This window comes from Accipiter gentilis, chromosome Z (assembly GCF_929443795.1).
Source record: "Accipiter gentilis chromosome Z, bAccGen1.1, whole genome shotgun sequence".
Classification (NCBI taxonomy): Eukaryota; Metazoa; Chordata; class Aves; order Accipitriformes; family Accipitridae; genus Astur; species Astur gentilis.
In genome coordinates, this window is record NC_064919.1 from 62,260,574 (window position 1) to 62,278,879 (window position 18,306).

The 18,306-nt window shown below is 34.2% G+C and overlaps 1 protein-coding gene across 8 annotated transcripts in view; it reads right to left on the reverse strand.

Moving 5' to 3' along the window:
• Positions 1–18,306, reverse strand: part of AP3B1 (adaptor related protein complex 3 subunit beta 1) — a 164,951-nt gene that overhangs the window by 49,672 nt on the left and 96,973 nt on the right. For 3 of the 8 annotated variants that reach the window (XM_049794396.1, XM_049794397.1, XM_049794402.1), the window contains exons 19-22: positions 18,050–18,206; positions 15,125–15,299; positions 7,894–7,966; positions 6,950–7,056 (exon numbers count right to left, since the gene is read on the reverse strand). In XM_049794396.1, coding sequence (XP_049650353.1) covers positions 6,950–7,056; positions 7,894–7,966; positions 15,125–15,299; positions 18,050–18,206 — 512 coding nt within the window. The other 5 variants (XR_007505014.1, XM_049794399.1, XM_049794400.1 and 2 more) reach the window with 5 other exon arrangements.

Sequence of the window (18,306 nt, forward strand, 5' to 3'; positions counted from 1 at the left end):
TACTGCTTAGGTTACCTCTCTCTTCTGTCTGAGTTACACAGCATAACACACATACAGCCACACTCCGTTTTACATACATTATCACACTACATATTTAAAGAATAACTTATGGAATCATCATCATGCATTACACATGCTTGTTTTTAAACACCTAGCACCAACTCTGTTTACAGCAGTCCTATTTTAAGGAGCATAATATATGTATTTTTCATGTTGGAATGAAAAAGAAGCATTACTTCAAATTCTCTCATAGATCTAAGCATTTCATTCTCAAAATTTGGATTAGTTTTATGAAAAGTACTGACTTTTAACGGAAGGCAAAAAAAGATCAAGGGTATCCTGACAATAACTTATCTAAAGGAGTTTCTTTTTTTGCATTAACACCCCCCGCCCCCCAATATAATTTCTATTTTATAAATAGGATTTTAATATTGTAATTGCAGTTTACTTTGCAATTTTAGCACTTTTATTTTTAAATGCAACATTTGAATATTGGTTTAATGTTTTTCACTCCAAGACAACAAAACAGCAAACAAGCATTGAATCAGGAGTGTTACTGTTAATCAAAGACCTGGTTACTCAGAATACAATTTAATTAATACACAAGTTGCTAATTATACATTATCTTTATCATTATTATACATTGTATATAATTTATAACATATGTATAATTTATACATTATCTATAAAAACATGAATAAAAGACATAATCTGGAGAATATCTAGTACTAAACCACACAGTAATCAACTAAATCAATGAGATTATATATAGTAATATATAATATACCTCTCAGACTGGTCATACTATTATTTGGGGCAGTGTCTTGTATTAGAAACTTGTTTCTGACTCAGAAGAAAGATCATGTTTGAACTTCCAAATTAAATTCTCTAATTTATTTAAAAGAAAAGAAGTTGAAGTTTTGTAATTCTTAAGTGTAGAGCTTGTTAAGTATTAATGTATTTAATAAACATAAGATGGGTATTTTTAAGCTTGAACACTAATAAACATCACAAATATTGATAAATGGATTTCTAATTAAAGACTAAAGGTGAAATGACACTTTAAAAAATAGTGTCATAGCAGGGATTCTTTTTTTTCAAGCTATCATTTTTAAAAGTATGTGGAAGCAATTTCTGAAAGAACATTAACACTTTCAAATATTTGATGTAACACATATACTACGTTACCAATTAAAGATCACCCTCTTACACAGCAAATTTATATAAACACAGAAAAATACAACTAAGTATGCAGGAGGTCTTTGTTTCATTCCTTCTTCTGTCTTGGCAATGGTTAATATCTGCTGATGAGCAGCTACATTCATTTGTAGATCTCCAAGTGCTTTCCCAAGGTGAGTAAGCATCATTATCCTCATTTTTCAGATGGAAAACTAAAAGATTAAGTTACTTCCTCCAGATCACACAGCCAGTAGTAAGCCAAAAATAGAATTCATTTTCCATATGTAACATCCAGTTCTGTCTCCACTGGACCACGCCGCCTTCCCACAAGCATCAGTCACACCTAATCAGCTGCATAGCTGAATTTTGGGTGGCACTAAAAGAAAGTTGCTTTTTAGCTCTTAAATTTAAGATCACGTTTTTTCACTTGCTTCATAGGTACAAACCTACCCAGGCACCCTACTAACACATAATATTTGTAAAATGTGGTTTCAGTTAAGCCTTACGCTAGCTATAGATGTTGTAGAACACTGAGTAGGGGAAACTGGAGACAACGCAGACACTTTAAACTGTTCCACACAGAAAAAGCACTATCTTAAGAAATGAGGCTGTAGAGAAAACTATGCAGAACTCCAAAAACATCTCTCATCAGTGTGCAAGTGTGGTCAACAATGCAAACAAGTTATAAGCACGCACAGGGATAGGATACGTGTAGACTATCTTGTGGCACACTTCCCCCTTCACCTCCACCTCAACAAACCTTCCCAATTTCAATCTATATAAAAAGGTGGGCTTCAGAAGAAGTATAGTGAAAACATTTAATGCATAGGAAAAAGCTCTTCTGTGATGAGACACCAAAAGCATAACACATTCTTATAGAAAGCTGAAAAACAAGAGGGTAAATGGTAAACTATAAAAAATAATAAAATTATATCAAGGATACCATAAGCCTATCTTATCCTAACACAAAACCTCAAAAACATCTGATAGAAGAGATGTAGCTAACATTGAAAACCAATTTAAAAGAAACATCTTTGAGCAAAAAATTTCAGAAGCATCTTAAGAGGGACTGGATATATTACAGAAATATAAACCTAGTTATTTAAAAAACAATGGTAGCTGGTCAAAATCCTTCTACGAACATGGGGCAGAAGAATACCAAGAACCTAGTCAAACCACCACACACAGACTGTTGCTATTACAAGTGATTGCACTACATCTCTTTGATGACATTTAACAAGTTAATGTTTCTTCTGATATAGCCATTCCTGAGGTAAGAACTCAGAGCTTATACGAATAAATGTATCTAGTTATAGAATAATTACTGCTACCAAAGCTCTGAAAAAATAAAACTCATTAAGTTGAGTGCACACTGATAACTATTTGGAAGAACTACTATTCATTTCTCTACTGCAGGATTTTGCAAATTCTTAAGCACCTTATGATAACCTTTACTGCAAGCTGCATACCAGACTAAAGCCATGATATAATCCAGTATTGCAATCCTTGTGTTCCTGGCACTTCTAAGAAGAGATCCTTCACACAGGAAAAGAATATACTTCAGAGTCAGTCTTAACACTTGCTATAATGGAATCAGAAACAGCCTAAATGGACAAAGCAGCCTAGATGATAAGAAAGTTTTCCCCTGTAAAGACTATCTCAACAACTTAGAAATTAAAATACCATTTAAGGCATTCTCCTATTCTGAAAATATCTCTAGTTGAATATTGAGGGAATTAATGTTTACTGTTTCTCAAGAAATTCTGTAAGTGTGCTCAATTTGAAATTAAATGTATTTATCACCTGGTTTGACAGGTCTGCAGCTGACCTTGACTTTTGTCAAAAGCTATTATTTCTGCTCTATGCATCACCACTCTAAAGAAGTTCTCAAAGCGAATCTCGGTCAAAAGTTCTGTAAGACATGAGACAGAAAACAAGATGATTTACTCCTCTCTTCCTAAACAGTTTCTGTGGAACTCTGAGTAGTAGGAAACAGTAAAAACATATCATTGGTAGTAACTACTATCAAGAGAATACACTGAACATGCCGAATAAAACTTTAGTAAGTGGTACCACTTCTACAATTATACCATAATTCCATATGCATGATAATTAATGGCAACACTAATTGTTGCATTAAATATTTTTATAAGTACCTCCTCACTACAACAAGAGTTTTGCCCTCTTTTGCTACATGCTTTTATCATGAACTTCTCATATTCATGCTTGAATTTTTCCCCAAATTATCATCTGTTTGGAGCAGGGGAAACAATCTTGTCCCCTGAAGTCCTACTTCCACACACTTTTTGCCCCATCCAACTGCTGCTACCGTCAGAGCTTATATCCAGCTGTCAATTCTCCCTTGCACTAACACTGTTCTGAATCATAACAAATGTCTTGCTTCCAAAGCAGTATTTCCTTCTCACTAATTTTATTTTTTAAAGTATGTGTCATTTTTACCAGTTAATTACCATATGCAGCATACTGAGGGCTCTACACATATAGGAGAGCAGTTGCTTGTACATTTTTACCATCTAAAATCCTAATGAGAAAAGAACAGGTGGTTTAGCTTTTTTTCTCATCAGCTGTGTGATGAGTAAGAACAGATGATCACTCCCCTCTTTGGCTTCTCTCCGATACCATAGCTCTCCTCTTCCTGTTCTCACCATTCCTGCTCAAAATATTATTTCCTGCAGCAGGTTAGAACCCTCCCTGTCCTTATGTCATTCATTGGTTTCAGTTCCCTCTTCTCTCACTTTACAAGCCCCCTTCAGGGGACAACACCCATTTCCAGTATTTTCAAATAACCACTTTACACTGACAGTTTGCAGCTTTCTCTTGCCTCCTATTTTTCATTGGCTCCGCACCTTCAAGTATCTTTCAAGCCTCCAAATGTATCCATCTAAAACCCGATCGACTCCAAATGCAGAGTTTCCCTGAGCACTTAGGTCTGACTTCTTTTGTATGCACACCCCGAAAAGCCCCAGAGTAGACTCTGGTGATTCTTTTGAGCCACCTGAAGATGGACTACATGTACCAGGGCAGAAGCATACACAAGGATTTACTATGTTTTGCATCCAGTTGGAAGAATGTTATCCATAAATTACCTGGGAATTTTGTTTTTCCTGGAACAAACTATAATATGCATATGTGCGTTTATATGAGGGGTAAATGTGCTATATGTAAACATGAACCATAAAAATAAATGAGCCACAGGACAAGCATCAGGTTGTGCACTGCAGTTTCTATTCAAGGATATTTTGGTTTTTTAGGTTTAAAGAGACTCATACCATTACTGTAAAACCATTCTTGTATTTATGCTTTCTATAATGTTCAGGAGCTATGAATTTGGAGTTATACGTTTTCTAAAAGCTGTATCCAATTACAGTGCTGAATGATTTGAATAATAGACTGCCTGACATATTCCAAGATAAGTGGCTGCTACATTTCTTTGATATTAGGGTCATATACTGTACTTATCTATTTTTACTCCATGCTCTCCATTGCCTAGTAATAAATTAATTTCTCACTGTTAGTTTGGCATGTGCCCTACAGTTAAATTCATTTTCTCTCCCATTGAAGGAAGAAAAAGTTTTCTGAAGTATGACAACTATCCTTATTTTTAGAATTAGTCATCACAGATTAAATTCAAAATACTATTTTTAAGAGGGATATCCCCACATAAAGTTTTAAAAGCTGTTTTTGTATTTTCATTTTTAGAAAATTACCTGATGGTGCTGAATGTGTGACAATAGTTATTTAACTACTTGCATGCTAGACTTTTTACTATATATGGATATAATTTGAAAGAACAGGTTTTACCCTTAGCATTTAATTTTTGTTGCTTCCTGGTGCAAAAAACTCTAAGGATTCCAGGTAGATCTGCAATTATTATCAACAGCAATGAGAGTTGAGATTAGATCTGAAAACATAATACAGCCCAAAACACGTAATCACTATCCAGGCAGCAACAATTAGTTCTTACGTGATTTGGATTGTTTCCAGAGCAGCGAGTATGGGAAATGTTCCAGCTTCTTTGCTGGCTATATATTTTACCAGGAACTCAGTAGTAGCAAGAAAGAGGCATTTTGCAGAAGCAACCATTACATGCAGAACTTCCTCCACTGTTTAGCCAACACCTTCTAGCTGTTTCTATCTAACACCTCTATTTCATTGAAGCTACCTGCTGAAGAAAGGGGAGAAGCAATTTAGCAAACAAACAGTGGCAATCATGAGGAAAGCAAGCATGAATGTGGGAGTGGAACATGTGTTCTTGTACTGTAGATGATGAAAGGACTAAAGACATTGGCAAAAAGGGGGTGTTCTCAAGCATCCGACATTAGTGATTGCTATCTTTAACTTACCCTCAAAGATGATAATTCTGAAGTAAAGCAAAGACACCAGAATCATTCTTAAGCTAACCCAGAGCCAGGAAAACATTGTCTGTTTTTTGAGCTGTCAAAGCCATAAAGGATGGCAAAGAAGCAATTGTGGGATTGCAATCACAGGAACAACAACACAGTTGTAGTTAAACTCAGGCTTGCCACCTAATGCTGCATACTGCACTGCAAAATAACATGGAAGACAATTTCTGGCATTTTCAGACTGTGTGACATGTGAACAACTACACATCATGTAAAACGACTGCATGTCTACAGATTGTTACTGCTTTGCTTGAAATTTAAATTGCATCACAATTTTCTTAGATAAGGCTATCCAACACATTATCTGATAGTCTGCCCTTTCAACACCAAATTTTAAAGCCTGTAAACATGAAACTGATTCATTAGCTAAGATCTTTTATGTCTTGAGTCAAATAATTCACGCAGCTCCTTTATACTTTGCAAACATATGGCTCCCAAAGCCAGCACAAAGTACTTTACCTGCAATTATTAAAGTTGTAGTGTAGGTTCTATACACCGGCCTCATTAGAAACAAGGCTAGGCTAAAAAAATGCCTGTGCCTCTGGTATTTTTTCTGGTCACTCCCATCCACTTTGACAACAGTAAGTATCCTATGCTGTACTGCTGCAATTCCTTATTAAATTGCCAATTTAAATTGGACACACCAAATTACTAAAAAAAAAAAACAACCAACCAAAAAAGAAGAACACAAACTACTATCTTTTCCCCCAACAAAGGAATGCCTGCCCTCTACCTCCATGACTTTGCCAACCTTAATTATACCTATAGTTCTGAGATTCCCTAATGGAAAGTGCTACAAAACTGAAAGCACTAACAGAATGAATCATGACACATACTGATACACCACTGATTGTAAATCTATACCCTTTTGATTTGCACCCAGGGGCTATGATTCGTATACTCATGAAAAATTACTTACAAGGAGCAAAATGTCATAATTGGAGGCATGTATAGTAAACAAACGGGCTGAGGATTAACAGGTATGTGATTTTCTTGTAGTTTATTTTTGATAGTGTAGCAACTAGATGATTTCAAAGACTTCTATAGTTTGGATACTTAATTTGTGAATTAAAGTTTCCCTGAGGCAGAGAAAAAGACAGATTGAAAGAGGTTATAAAACCTTGAAAGCATCCTTCTCAGACATGCAATATTCATACTTTCTCCACATTTCAGAATGTAATTATTACAGATCAAAAAAAGCTGCAGACTGGCATGTAAATCAGATTTTTATACAAGACCTTTACAGGTGAAAGTACTTTAAAAAAATCACTTTAATAACTGCCTCAAAAACATATGAAATGCTTAAATTAAGACAACCACACACACACTTTTTAAAGGCTACTTACATCAATGACTGAGGAACTCGACAGACTTAATCCCTCTAGGTCTGCTGTTAAACTTGGGGACAAAACAGCTGCTGTAGGAACTGCCACAGGAGTTGTCACAGGACAGACTAGAATTAAAAAGGAAATAAATTATTAAAAAAATTAAAACACTGGGAAGGACAATGAGCTATTTTAATTAAGTGTAAAAAAAGTAATTATTTTATCCTTGTATATATGTTTCTTAATAGTAAAAGATTATCTTCTCAGACATATAGCCCCAATACTAAAAATAAACAATGAAAATAGAAATAAAACTGATATATGTATAGACCACGTTATTTACATTAAAGATACTTTGACCCCCTTTCCCATTTTTTCCTCTATTTTATCCTTCAGTCTGATCCATATTATGCAACACATTTTCATTTACAAGTATTGTGCAAACTACATATTAAAGCAATTCTAACATGTGTTGCACCTACAGAAGTAAACTTGAAGAACAGCACTACAAAGCATAGCCACAAACCAGTGCTAGCTCTGCCGTACCCTTCCAAGATTACATTTTAATTTGTTCTTCAAAACTGTGATTTTTAGTATCTTATTGTAATACAACAATTGATTCATAGGTTGCACAAATGTTGTACAAGTTACATCCATTGGCACCTGAAAAATTAAGCCCACTTTAAGAGAAAACAAGTCCAGACATGAAAAAATTCTCAAAAATAATGTTTTACGTATCAATACATTCTAAATTTCAAAACTATTTCTCAGTTCTAAAACAAACAAAATTATGTATTTTAATAATTATGCTTAAAAATAAGTTGATAGTCTAAGCAATTTTTTTGTTGTCAGGAAGCTGGTACGATAAATGAGCAGAACCAATGTTTCAGACATTTAAAATTCATTGAATTAACTGAATTGAATTTATGCCATGGGAAAAACAAGGTTTTAATCAAGATACTTACAATCATCTAAATCTAAGAGAAACACGTCTTGTTTATTTGGAGCTTTTCCATCTTGTACTGTTTTTTCTTCTTTCTGTCAAAATACATGAATATTTAATCTTTTACCATATCAGAAAAGTCTTTAATACTTTTATAAAACAAAGTGGATTTTCTCTGCTGTAAAAGGAAAACGTACTCATTTTCAGGGCTCAGCATTCAGACAATTCACCTAGTGAGAAAGATTTCTTTGTACAGGTAATCTGAACTTAAACGCCACATTTAAGTTACATTTACTCCTCTGAAGCTCATGTTTTCATTTAATATCAATAATAGTTGCTACTTTTGAAAACTTTTGGTGACAGATCAGACACTTCTCGAGACCATTAAAATAGATATAGAAGTTTTGGGTTTTTTTTAAAAGACTTGGGTACTAACATTTCTGTTTCCATATGAAAAACAGGAAAAATCCATTCAATAAGAAAGTAGTGTTATTTGCATTTATCTAGGAGTTTGTCATCATGCTATTCCTACCCACTCTTAAGCATCCTTTGTCTGGAATGGCTGAAGAACTCATCTGCCTCTGCTCTCTCTGGCTTACTCAATGGACAGAGGGTTTTGTCATTCTTTCAGAGAATTTGTCAACTGCCTTTAGACCTTAAGACATTGCTCACTACCCAAGGTACTGCAAGTAATTTAAACATAGTCTCTCCAGGTGTCACACTCCTGTGAACCTTCTAGTTTACCACTTTCCTCTTCAACAGCACATGACAGCCAATATATATATTACTCTTTTACATTTTTAATTAATGACCAGGTCTAAATAAATCAGTAAAACTCCGTATGCCCAATTGGGCTTCCATTTCTTGAGCATTTCTTGCAAGCTGTCACAGTCTCTTCAGGCACTCCTGATACAAATTCCTACAGGAGCTTGGAGCCTTTCAGGAACTCAGCAGCTAGAATCACTTTCTTTGACTATCACCACAGAATAGAATGACCCCTCTTTTCTAAAGGTGCGTTTCCTTTCTTCTAGTCTCTCAGCCTCATGGTCAGTTGCAAACTAACAATAATGCCGTGCCTATTTTTTTACAATTTTGGGAGAAATTCCACAGTTCCCTCCAAAGAATGTGGAAGAAACTAGCTACGTTCTCACTATTTGAAGCTGTTGATGCTAATGACTATCAGGCTTGACCTCAGCCAAAGTGACATTGTTCATCATTTTCTTCCAATAAACCCATGGGTCAAGTAGACAGTAGTCACTTAAGTGATCATTACAGATGTGCTTTAGATATTCTGGGAGGAAAAGAATCTTGTGGACAGAGAATGGAAGACACTATTTTTGAAATTATTTTTAAATCAACATACTTCAATGGTTCTTATCACTATGGTAATTGAGTGTTCTACTATCACTGATTTACCTGAAACACAAAACTCCTATGGACAAAGGAAATGCCACAAATATCTTTAAAATGGCGCTAATGTTATTTCATTCCTTGTATGTCTTGTCCAGAATTAAGTGAGAGACTCTGCTGCAGAACCCACTCTCTTGAGTTCCGTTCTGGTCACAAGTAACAAGACTTCATTTCTCTCTTTCAGTGTGATTATTGGCAAGCCATTAAGCTTCTTTTGGCTATTTTTTTTTTTTTTTTTAAATCTGTGCAATAAGGGTAAATAGTATACTTCATAAGCTACAGGTTCTACTTGAATTACTCATCTATGAAGTGTCAAAGAAACAATTTCATGAAAATTCTTTTAATGAATTCCAAGTCTCTTTATAGGACCATTTAGTGAATATTTAGCCCTGAATCAGGGGTTTAGCTGTTATTTGCATCACTTTTACTATAAACTATGTATCACAACTTTTTTGCTAAACTACAAACTGTTCGGACATCAGAACATTCTAAAAGAGAACATGGTTAAAAAATGCAAATCTATTTTAAAAAAATATAAATCTCAACTTTCAAACTCTTTCACTCCATACCCCCACTTATTTGTAAGATACAGCTCTATCTGCAACTATGATTAAGGTTCAAAGGTTATTTTTAGCTAGAGTTCTATATTTGCTAATTATTCCAGTAGAGATGGGATTTCTCCATTCCCTTTTATTATGCAGCCAATTAAAGTCTATAAAAAGTGGCTCACCCACATGAGAGGCTATGGCACAAGTATAAGAATTTTGAATATGCTTCAGTTCTGTGAATGGCAGCATTGGTAAGTCAAGATATTTTAAAAAATTAGGAATCACAGCCAAGAAATCCTCTTACTGTTAATCTGTTTACTGAAGACAATTAAGATAGGACATTCTATGTCACAAATAACACCAACAGTATGCCTCAGTTTGTTTTTTCTGTTATTTATTTTGCCAATCTAAAGTAGTTACTAAGTACCTATCACAAAGCTTGATATGTAATTTATAAGATAGAATGTATTTTTGCACTGATATTATTTTGAATCTACTACCTAATTCATCTTTAAAAATGGGGGGAAAAAATCCTTCAAGAGAATTTATTTCTTATACTTCAAAATAAAATAAAATGGTCCTAATTTAAGGCAAAAGTACAGAATCATTACATCAAGGCAATGCATGGTAAGAAAAAATTCTACTGCACGCTTCATCTGAATACTGTATTTAAGTACATCAGCTTACTGAAAAAAACCCCAACCAAAACCAAAAAACCAAAACCCTAACATACACACAACGCCCCCCCAAGCCTACCACTTGGGAGACGTAAAATCAGAAGCTAACTAAATCAACATAAAGCTAATGTTAAAGTATGATCACGTCTGATTTTCTACTTCAGTCAAGTGTGTCAAGCTTAAGTAAATACTCAGCTACTTGTATGTGCGTGATGCATGCTATATATACACATAAACACACAAATATTTTCATATTTCTATGTATATTTCTCTATACAGGCATATATATCAATTGCGTGCAATTCTGTACAAAACACCAAAGAAATCTATTTACATGGGTCTTGCCTATTACAAACATGGTTATTTTTTAATTTGTTTTTTCCAAGAAAAGAAAATTGATTGGCTTTCTAGGAATAATAAATAGCCAATGACTGCAACAAACACTACCAACAGATATTTCTATTGAATGAAAAAGCTTTGCATTCCAAATCAAGACAAAAAAAAAAAAAGGCTCTGACATGTCTAGCATTTCCTTGTAACATAATTTTTCATCTTTTTTCTTAAAACTAAGTCTACAATATAACCCAAACAGTTTTCTACCACTATGGGAAAAGCAGAATACTAAACAAAGAAGTTAAGCTATATTCCATCAAACATTTCTCCATTTGCAATTCATCTTGGTAATAGAGATAGAACCTGGTAAATGCATATAGGACTTGAAGCAGGAGATTTCTCTTGCTCAATGCATAATTCATGTGCTCCGCCTGCAAAGTGTGTAAAATGAGAATTTCACACCGCAGCATGAGCCATGGAGCTGCAGAGAAAAGGCAGATGAAATCATATTTTGCTGTGCGAATTTTATTTCTTATCCTCCCAATATTTATACAAAACCATCATTGACAATCCAAATGCATTGACAGATCACCCACTGTTTCCATTGTGTTAGCACTTGAAAAGAGATCAGGCAGAAAGATAGACAATTTGTTTTTGTATATTTTTTAAATAGTGGATCAGGTTTTTAACAGCTGAGTGACTGTATTATACTTGTATAAGGAGCTCAACAGTAGCTGATTTTAAAATCCCACTGTAGACACCTTCTTATACATGCATCATCTTCAAATCTGCATTTTAGCTATATAGTATTTATGTTTACAGTATAACATGTATCTGAACACCTCAAACTATCCATATTTCAAAATGATATAAAACACTGCAGTACAAGAGAGTGACTTTTCTATTCACTGCAGCTCAATTACAGTGAGCACAACAGCTTTTTCAAAATGATTCTTCAAGAGAAAAATATGAAAGCATTAATAATATATTCGGGAAAAATAATCTGAAGTTTTTGTAACCTATTTAATGCTAGTAAATGCATGGATATATGCACAAATTAAGCCCCCATGTGAGTGTAATCTAACTATTTTTATTATGAAAATTCTGCTGAACATGGCAATGGCACCCAACAAATCATAGAGAATGGTAAACACCACCCAAAACATCAGCTATGTAACATAGTTCATAATGTGTGGCAAACTGAGAAACTATAGAAATAGAGCCTACTAACTACTCCTCTTATCAATATGTATTTCAGAAAATCTTTTCAGTTTTATTGAAAAGGAAAGGAAATCCTAATGAATCATCTCCCCATATACACTGTCCAAATTAAGAACACTCTGGAGCAGAATAATATAAGAAATGGCTTTTCCAATAAAGATCTATCAGAAGAAGAACATGCATTTCTGAGAGCCTGGCTGAAATGGTCTGCTTCCTGGGTGGCCTGACAAAAAGTCAGGAAGGAAGCAGAAAAATTCCAAGATTTTCCTGGAAATAAAATAAACATGGGTGGTTCTTGTAAAATGTACCTTGACACAAGGGCTCTATACAAGACTTTATCTATAATGTTCTTGAAAGTTTGTTAATAATTGGTTTTCTTTCCAGCTTGAAAGGTCTTCATCAGCTAACTTCACCTATCTTCACAGGGCTCAAAACATGTCTCTCTCCAAAAAAATCTATTAAGCCAGTTAGCATAAAATACATTATTCTCACCCCCCCACCCCCAATCCAATTATGCTTCTGAATATAACCAAGTAGCAGAAATACCTCAAGTATAAATGCAGGCATCCAGCATGGCTTAAATGGAAACTAACTTCATGGTCCTAGAGATTAATATAGTACACTGGAACCGACCTCTATGTTCAACAGTGTTAAATTAACTTCCCCCCTGCCACCTTCATATATGACCATGGCTGTTTAGCGTTCCATCAGCCATAGCTTATTGCCCTTACATTAAAGGTGCTAATTTCTTAGTGAAAAAGAATTTAAGGAACTTAGACATTTAGCTTTTGCCTAGTGAACTCTACGCTATGTTTTCAATAATCCCCTTGCTTCTTTTTTTGCTGCTATGCACATAAACCCATTGCTATTTGTTTTAATATTTTTTGTGATGTTTAAAAGCTTTGCAATTTTTCAGTTCTACCCTTTGACTCTGATCAAGTCTTCTGTCAATTGCTTATAAATACTTTTTGTTCCTAACACACTTCTTTTTGGGCTCTTCTTAATCAAGTAAGACTTCAAGACTACTGCAGTGTTCCTTCTCTTCTCTTAAAAACCAAGGGCTTGACAATTTTCCATTGACTTCAACAAAACAATCCCAAGCTTCTTGGACATTCCGGTTCTTATATTATTTGACTTCACACATTCTTGACTGTCATTTTAAAATAGAAAAAGCCGCTTTACGCTAGTAGTCCTTACATACCTGTGAAAGAACCAGAACAGTTTAGGTAACTGTAGTGAAAGAAACCGTGAACAATGGCACTGATATCCTGAGAAAAATGGACAAATGCAGCAGAGAGAAGACACTATTGTTTGAATATGGTTTTGCAGTGGCTGCTCAGAACTAAGCAGGTAAGAGTACCTATTACTTTCTGGTGAAAAAATACCGTGCCAATATGAGAAGCTGCAAACTGTTACAATTTAATTCATGTCCCATCTACTGTCAAAGGAGTTTATTCTGAGATTATTTAGGTTACATTTGTTGTCCTACCATTTTTTTTGCAAGATCCAGTTTGGCTTCTCTATTAGAAAAAACTGTGACACAGGTGTGCTACCCAGTGTGGTATTTGGGCAGGAAACAACGATCAAACCCTGGAAACGCACCTCCGTTTCTCAAATGCTATAGTCTCATTTCATCTTTTGTTCTACTTGGTAGAAGGGAATAGACTAGAAGTCAAGGTTACAATTCACAGAGTTCCTAGGTGGACCTATAAAGTTACAAAACGAAGACCATGTACAACATAAGTTAAAGATTTAAAGAAATAGAGAGTCTTACCTCCACAATTAAAGGAAACACACACTGAAACAGCTTACAAAAGTTACAGTCTTCCCTGTTAACTGTTCAAAACACACCTGTCTACCAGCTTCTACAATTGCATCAAATGCAACAATGTCTGGTTTGACTGTTCAGCAATCTATACAGGAGTCCTGACCGAAATGTCTGGGCTTAATTTAAAATGCATCAGAGCATCACTTAATTTTCAAAAACACATATCAGTATTAAAATGGAAACCTCTGAACTACAATTCTACCCTTCCATTTTTTAATAAAATATACAGGAACAAATGCACAGGAACTATTTGATAAGAGAAAAATTCAGCAATTCTTTTACTCTTCTACCTTAACAGATTTAGCATAAAGTTCCTCATCTATTTTTTTTTTTAAATGAAAAGTAGGTAAACAGAAACCAATTCATGCTATTAGCTTTAGCTCTATAATGCTAGCTTGAGTATAATGAATTTTTAACCTCTTTTTCTTCACCAAGGTAAGCAATTAAAACTTAGCTGACACATGAATGGCTCTGTTGAATGCTTTTGCATCTTTATACATTTCTGAATCCAATTTAGAAAAAATGTATTTGAAAGTTTGCTACTTCATAAATGTTGTAAGCAAGCTAATACAATTTGAAGTAGTGGAACCTTTTATAAGCTTTATTCCTATCAAACACAGAGGGCAATAAAAAGTTGATTACTCTTAAGAATATTAATTCTACTAGTCTATGCATACACCTCAAGTATAGATGCACTAACTGCACTATTCTCAATTTTAACAGGAAATCTTAAACAAAGCTAGTGGTTCTACTAGAATGTCTTCAAACTCTTAAGAAACAATGTACTAACATTTGTTTCTTGGTTTTGTTTCCTGTCGGACTCAGGTCCTGTAGTAGCTATGCTTCAAGATCCCATTTTAATATAATAATCACCCCAAATCAGGGTACTATTTTTGTGAACTACCCATGTACTATGCTTTCATCAGTTCAACAGTAATCTAAAAAAGTAATTAGATTCTATTATTTTATAGATTCTATTATATTCTATCTATCTGGAGTTAAAATATAATTAAAACCAAAATATGCTTTTTGTTATAAAACGTTCTTACTTGCTTAAACTATCAAACTGCTTTGGGATTGGTCTTTTTATGGAAGTTCAAAAGTTTTTTGAGAAATTCTGGTTTTTAGATATCCATAAAAACACTACCCATTTCCATTCCTGCAGAAAGAAATGTGTAGAGATGGTTAGATGCATCTTTTCATATTTTATAGGTTTTTTTTAAAAACGTCTTTTACCTTACTAGAGGTAGCATTTCTAGATTTTCCAGACTCAGAGTCACTTTTAGAGTCTGATTCTGCGTCGGAGTCTGAAGAATTCTCTTCTGATGAAGCAGACTCTGTACCAGAGGAATTTGATGGGCTTCTCTTTCCGGAGATCCTCTTTGCTTTCTTTTTAATGTCCTCTGAATCACTACATATTGAAAAAAAAATTTAAGAAACGTGTAAAACCACCAAAGGAATCTGCTTAGGCAATATCCTACAATAACATTTCAAAGTTTTATTAGATGAGTTTCAAGTCAGTGTTTCTTCATGATAAAAACTCATCTAAGATGGCAGAAGTAGTCACTTATTTAAGGGTACACAAAATTGTTCTACCACATTACTCAATAAATCACCACATATAATCTAAACCAGCGAAACAGCTAAACAAAAATGTGAACATATTAAATATTAAGAACATTATTTCCATGCATCAAGCTTCTGACATTTCAGAAAGAAATGCAGATGCCCTTTTGTATAAAGAAACTTTCAGACTATTCCACCTATGATTAACAGAATCTTGATGGGTTTTAAGATGTTTTTGCAAAGTAATATTGCTTTAAAAAAATAATAGTCAATGCATTGAATTTATTCTTTTGTTAATTCTTCTAAATCAGACTACCTAGAAATAAGACCTATAATATCTATACGTTTTTCAACCCATTAAAGAGTTTATACAGAAGAGCTATTACATTCTGACTACCTTTGGTCATACTGAGTACCTGACATCTAATGGACTTCAAAGACACTATTCTTCACACAGTGAAGTTCAGTACACCCTGGCAATGTTGGATTATGTTGCTCTGTGCTAACAGCTACTGAATATTATTAAAATTTGCCTTGTTGGCTTCTAATAATACTATAACTATCAATTAGTAGATTACCCTTTTGTCTCAAGGAGAGTTACTATCTAGAAATATTGCAGGAAATTAAAATTGTTTTCTAATAGTTATCATGGAGCAGATATATTAGTATTGCATATAGAAAAAAACCCCTCTGTTCTTGGATCTGCAAGCAATCATTTTATACTTCCAGATCAGGTGTTTCATACACCACCTGATTCAGCTTCTCCCCAAGACAATAAATTGGTTACTAAAGTACTTGAAGGGTAACAAGGTCAACAATAATTAAACAAATCCAGACCACTCAACTTGAGAGTCCCTTTGGACTTAAATTAAGTTGTTATAAATTTTTCCTTAGCTTTAGGAGAAGTACAAAACAATGTACTACTCTGCATTCCTGTTTGAGATAGCAATGTTTTTAGAAGCGAAAAGTACAAAGAAGGGGAATTGAACAATCTAATGTGGCAGAAAGGAAAATAGGGCAATGTCTTCCTCCTCCCAAGAATTTCCCAGGACTGAATTGCCTAAATCAAATTTAATCAACATTATTAAAAATCAATATTAACATTTAAGCCATGCTAATAATGCCTACCGATGTAACTGAAGTTGAAATCAACCCCCCAAATTTTAGTCAAAAGCATTTTCTTCTGAAAGCAGCAAACCTGAAGCTTGCAAAGCTAAACATGAAACGAGTACACCTCACAAAAAGTCTAATGTAGCATATCTGATTGTTAAAATTATGGTGAAAAGATAGGTACTATCAAAATAACATTTCAATATGACATTTAAAAACTTGTTTGAGGTCAATGAGCTAAACATGAAAATTCACTAGTGTATACTGTTTAAGGTTTCTTCTTTGTGATGTATAACACAGGTACTGACAAAATTATACACATTTCCTTCACTGCCATTGAACAGAAGCTGTAGTTGCATCAAGAAATAAGTTATTGTGAACGCATTATATAAATGAAGTTGTTTTTCAACAATTTATCTTTAGCTTATCTTTAAAACTCGATTTGAAGATTAAAAATGTTACTTTACCATACATCAGCCAGTTTTCATGTGTAATCATTGTTTACCTTACTGCTTAAAATTTCAGATGTTATTCTAATGAAAAGAATTTACTGGTAACTAGCTTTTTAACTTCGCGATGATGAAAAGCCTGTATTAATTTAACCTACAGATTTCATTTGTTCTGAACAGGAAAAACAATATAAATCACTTTTAAAATCATTAAATCTTGACTTAAATTAATAAAGTCATAATTAGGGCATTATGCTGTGTTTGTTATGGAAGTGGCAAGGCGAGCTGCTTTAATTACTGTCTGTAATAAAAGGAGCAGAGTGCGTACTGCGCCCCAATCAGCGCTGTCAGCCACGACTGAGCTGAGCTGCAAACTCATCAAGTGAGCTGGCAGCAGACTACAGAGTAAAGGGCGATCATGTCTGCAGAGGCCACTTGCTGACAGCAGTGGAAGAAACAGATTCATACAATCCAAGGTATTAGCCCCAATTACTCAAAATTTTAATGATACTTTAATACATGATAATGCTGTTGATAATGGGCAATCTTAAAAAGCGCTAACACTTAAATATCTTATGACCGTTTCCCTTCACAGCCCTTGCCTCTAATATTTGGATCATAATCTTTTTAATATAACATTATTTAGAAAAATCAATTGTCTTAGTTACATAATGGCAAAGTGTTGAAGGACTTAATTTTAGCTCTCAGCAAAATTGCTGCAAAAGGTAATTAAGTGTTCCACACAACTGTTTGATCACTTATTCAGCCTCCCAAGGTTACACCAATTTTCAAAAAGCCACCCAAGATTTTACTGAAGTCAGAAATTAATTCTAAACATAAGAGTAGTCTGATTAATGAAAATATGAACCCAGTTCATACACTGAGTATTACTGGCATACACTGAAACAGGAGACATCACTCCCTGACCAATACAGCCCCCCAAAAAGCTAATTAAAGGCTTAGCAGACTGTTCACAGGGAGATTGCTTTATCAGCTAGTATCACAGAAAATTAAAACCATACAAATGTATACCTACCTTTTAGCAGCAGCTCTAGATATTTTCTTTACAGTACTTTCTTTGCTGTCTGATTCACTATCACTTGATTCTTCACTGGAAGAGGAACTCCCACTACTCTCATCACTGCTGCCTTCCTCCTTATCTTCCTTCTCACTTTCACTGCCAGACTCGCTCTCTGAAGTAAAAACAACTCTTACAATTTTTTTCTAAATATCTTACATAATTAGTATTTTAAGATCCAATTGAAAGCTTTATCATTATTTACCCTGTGTGAA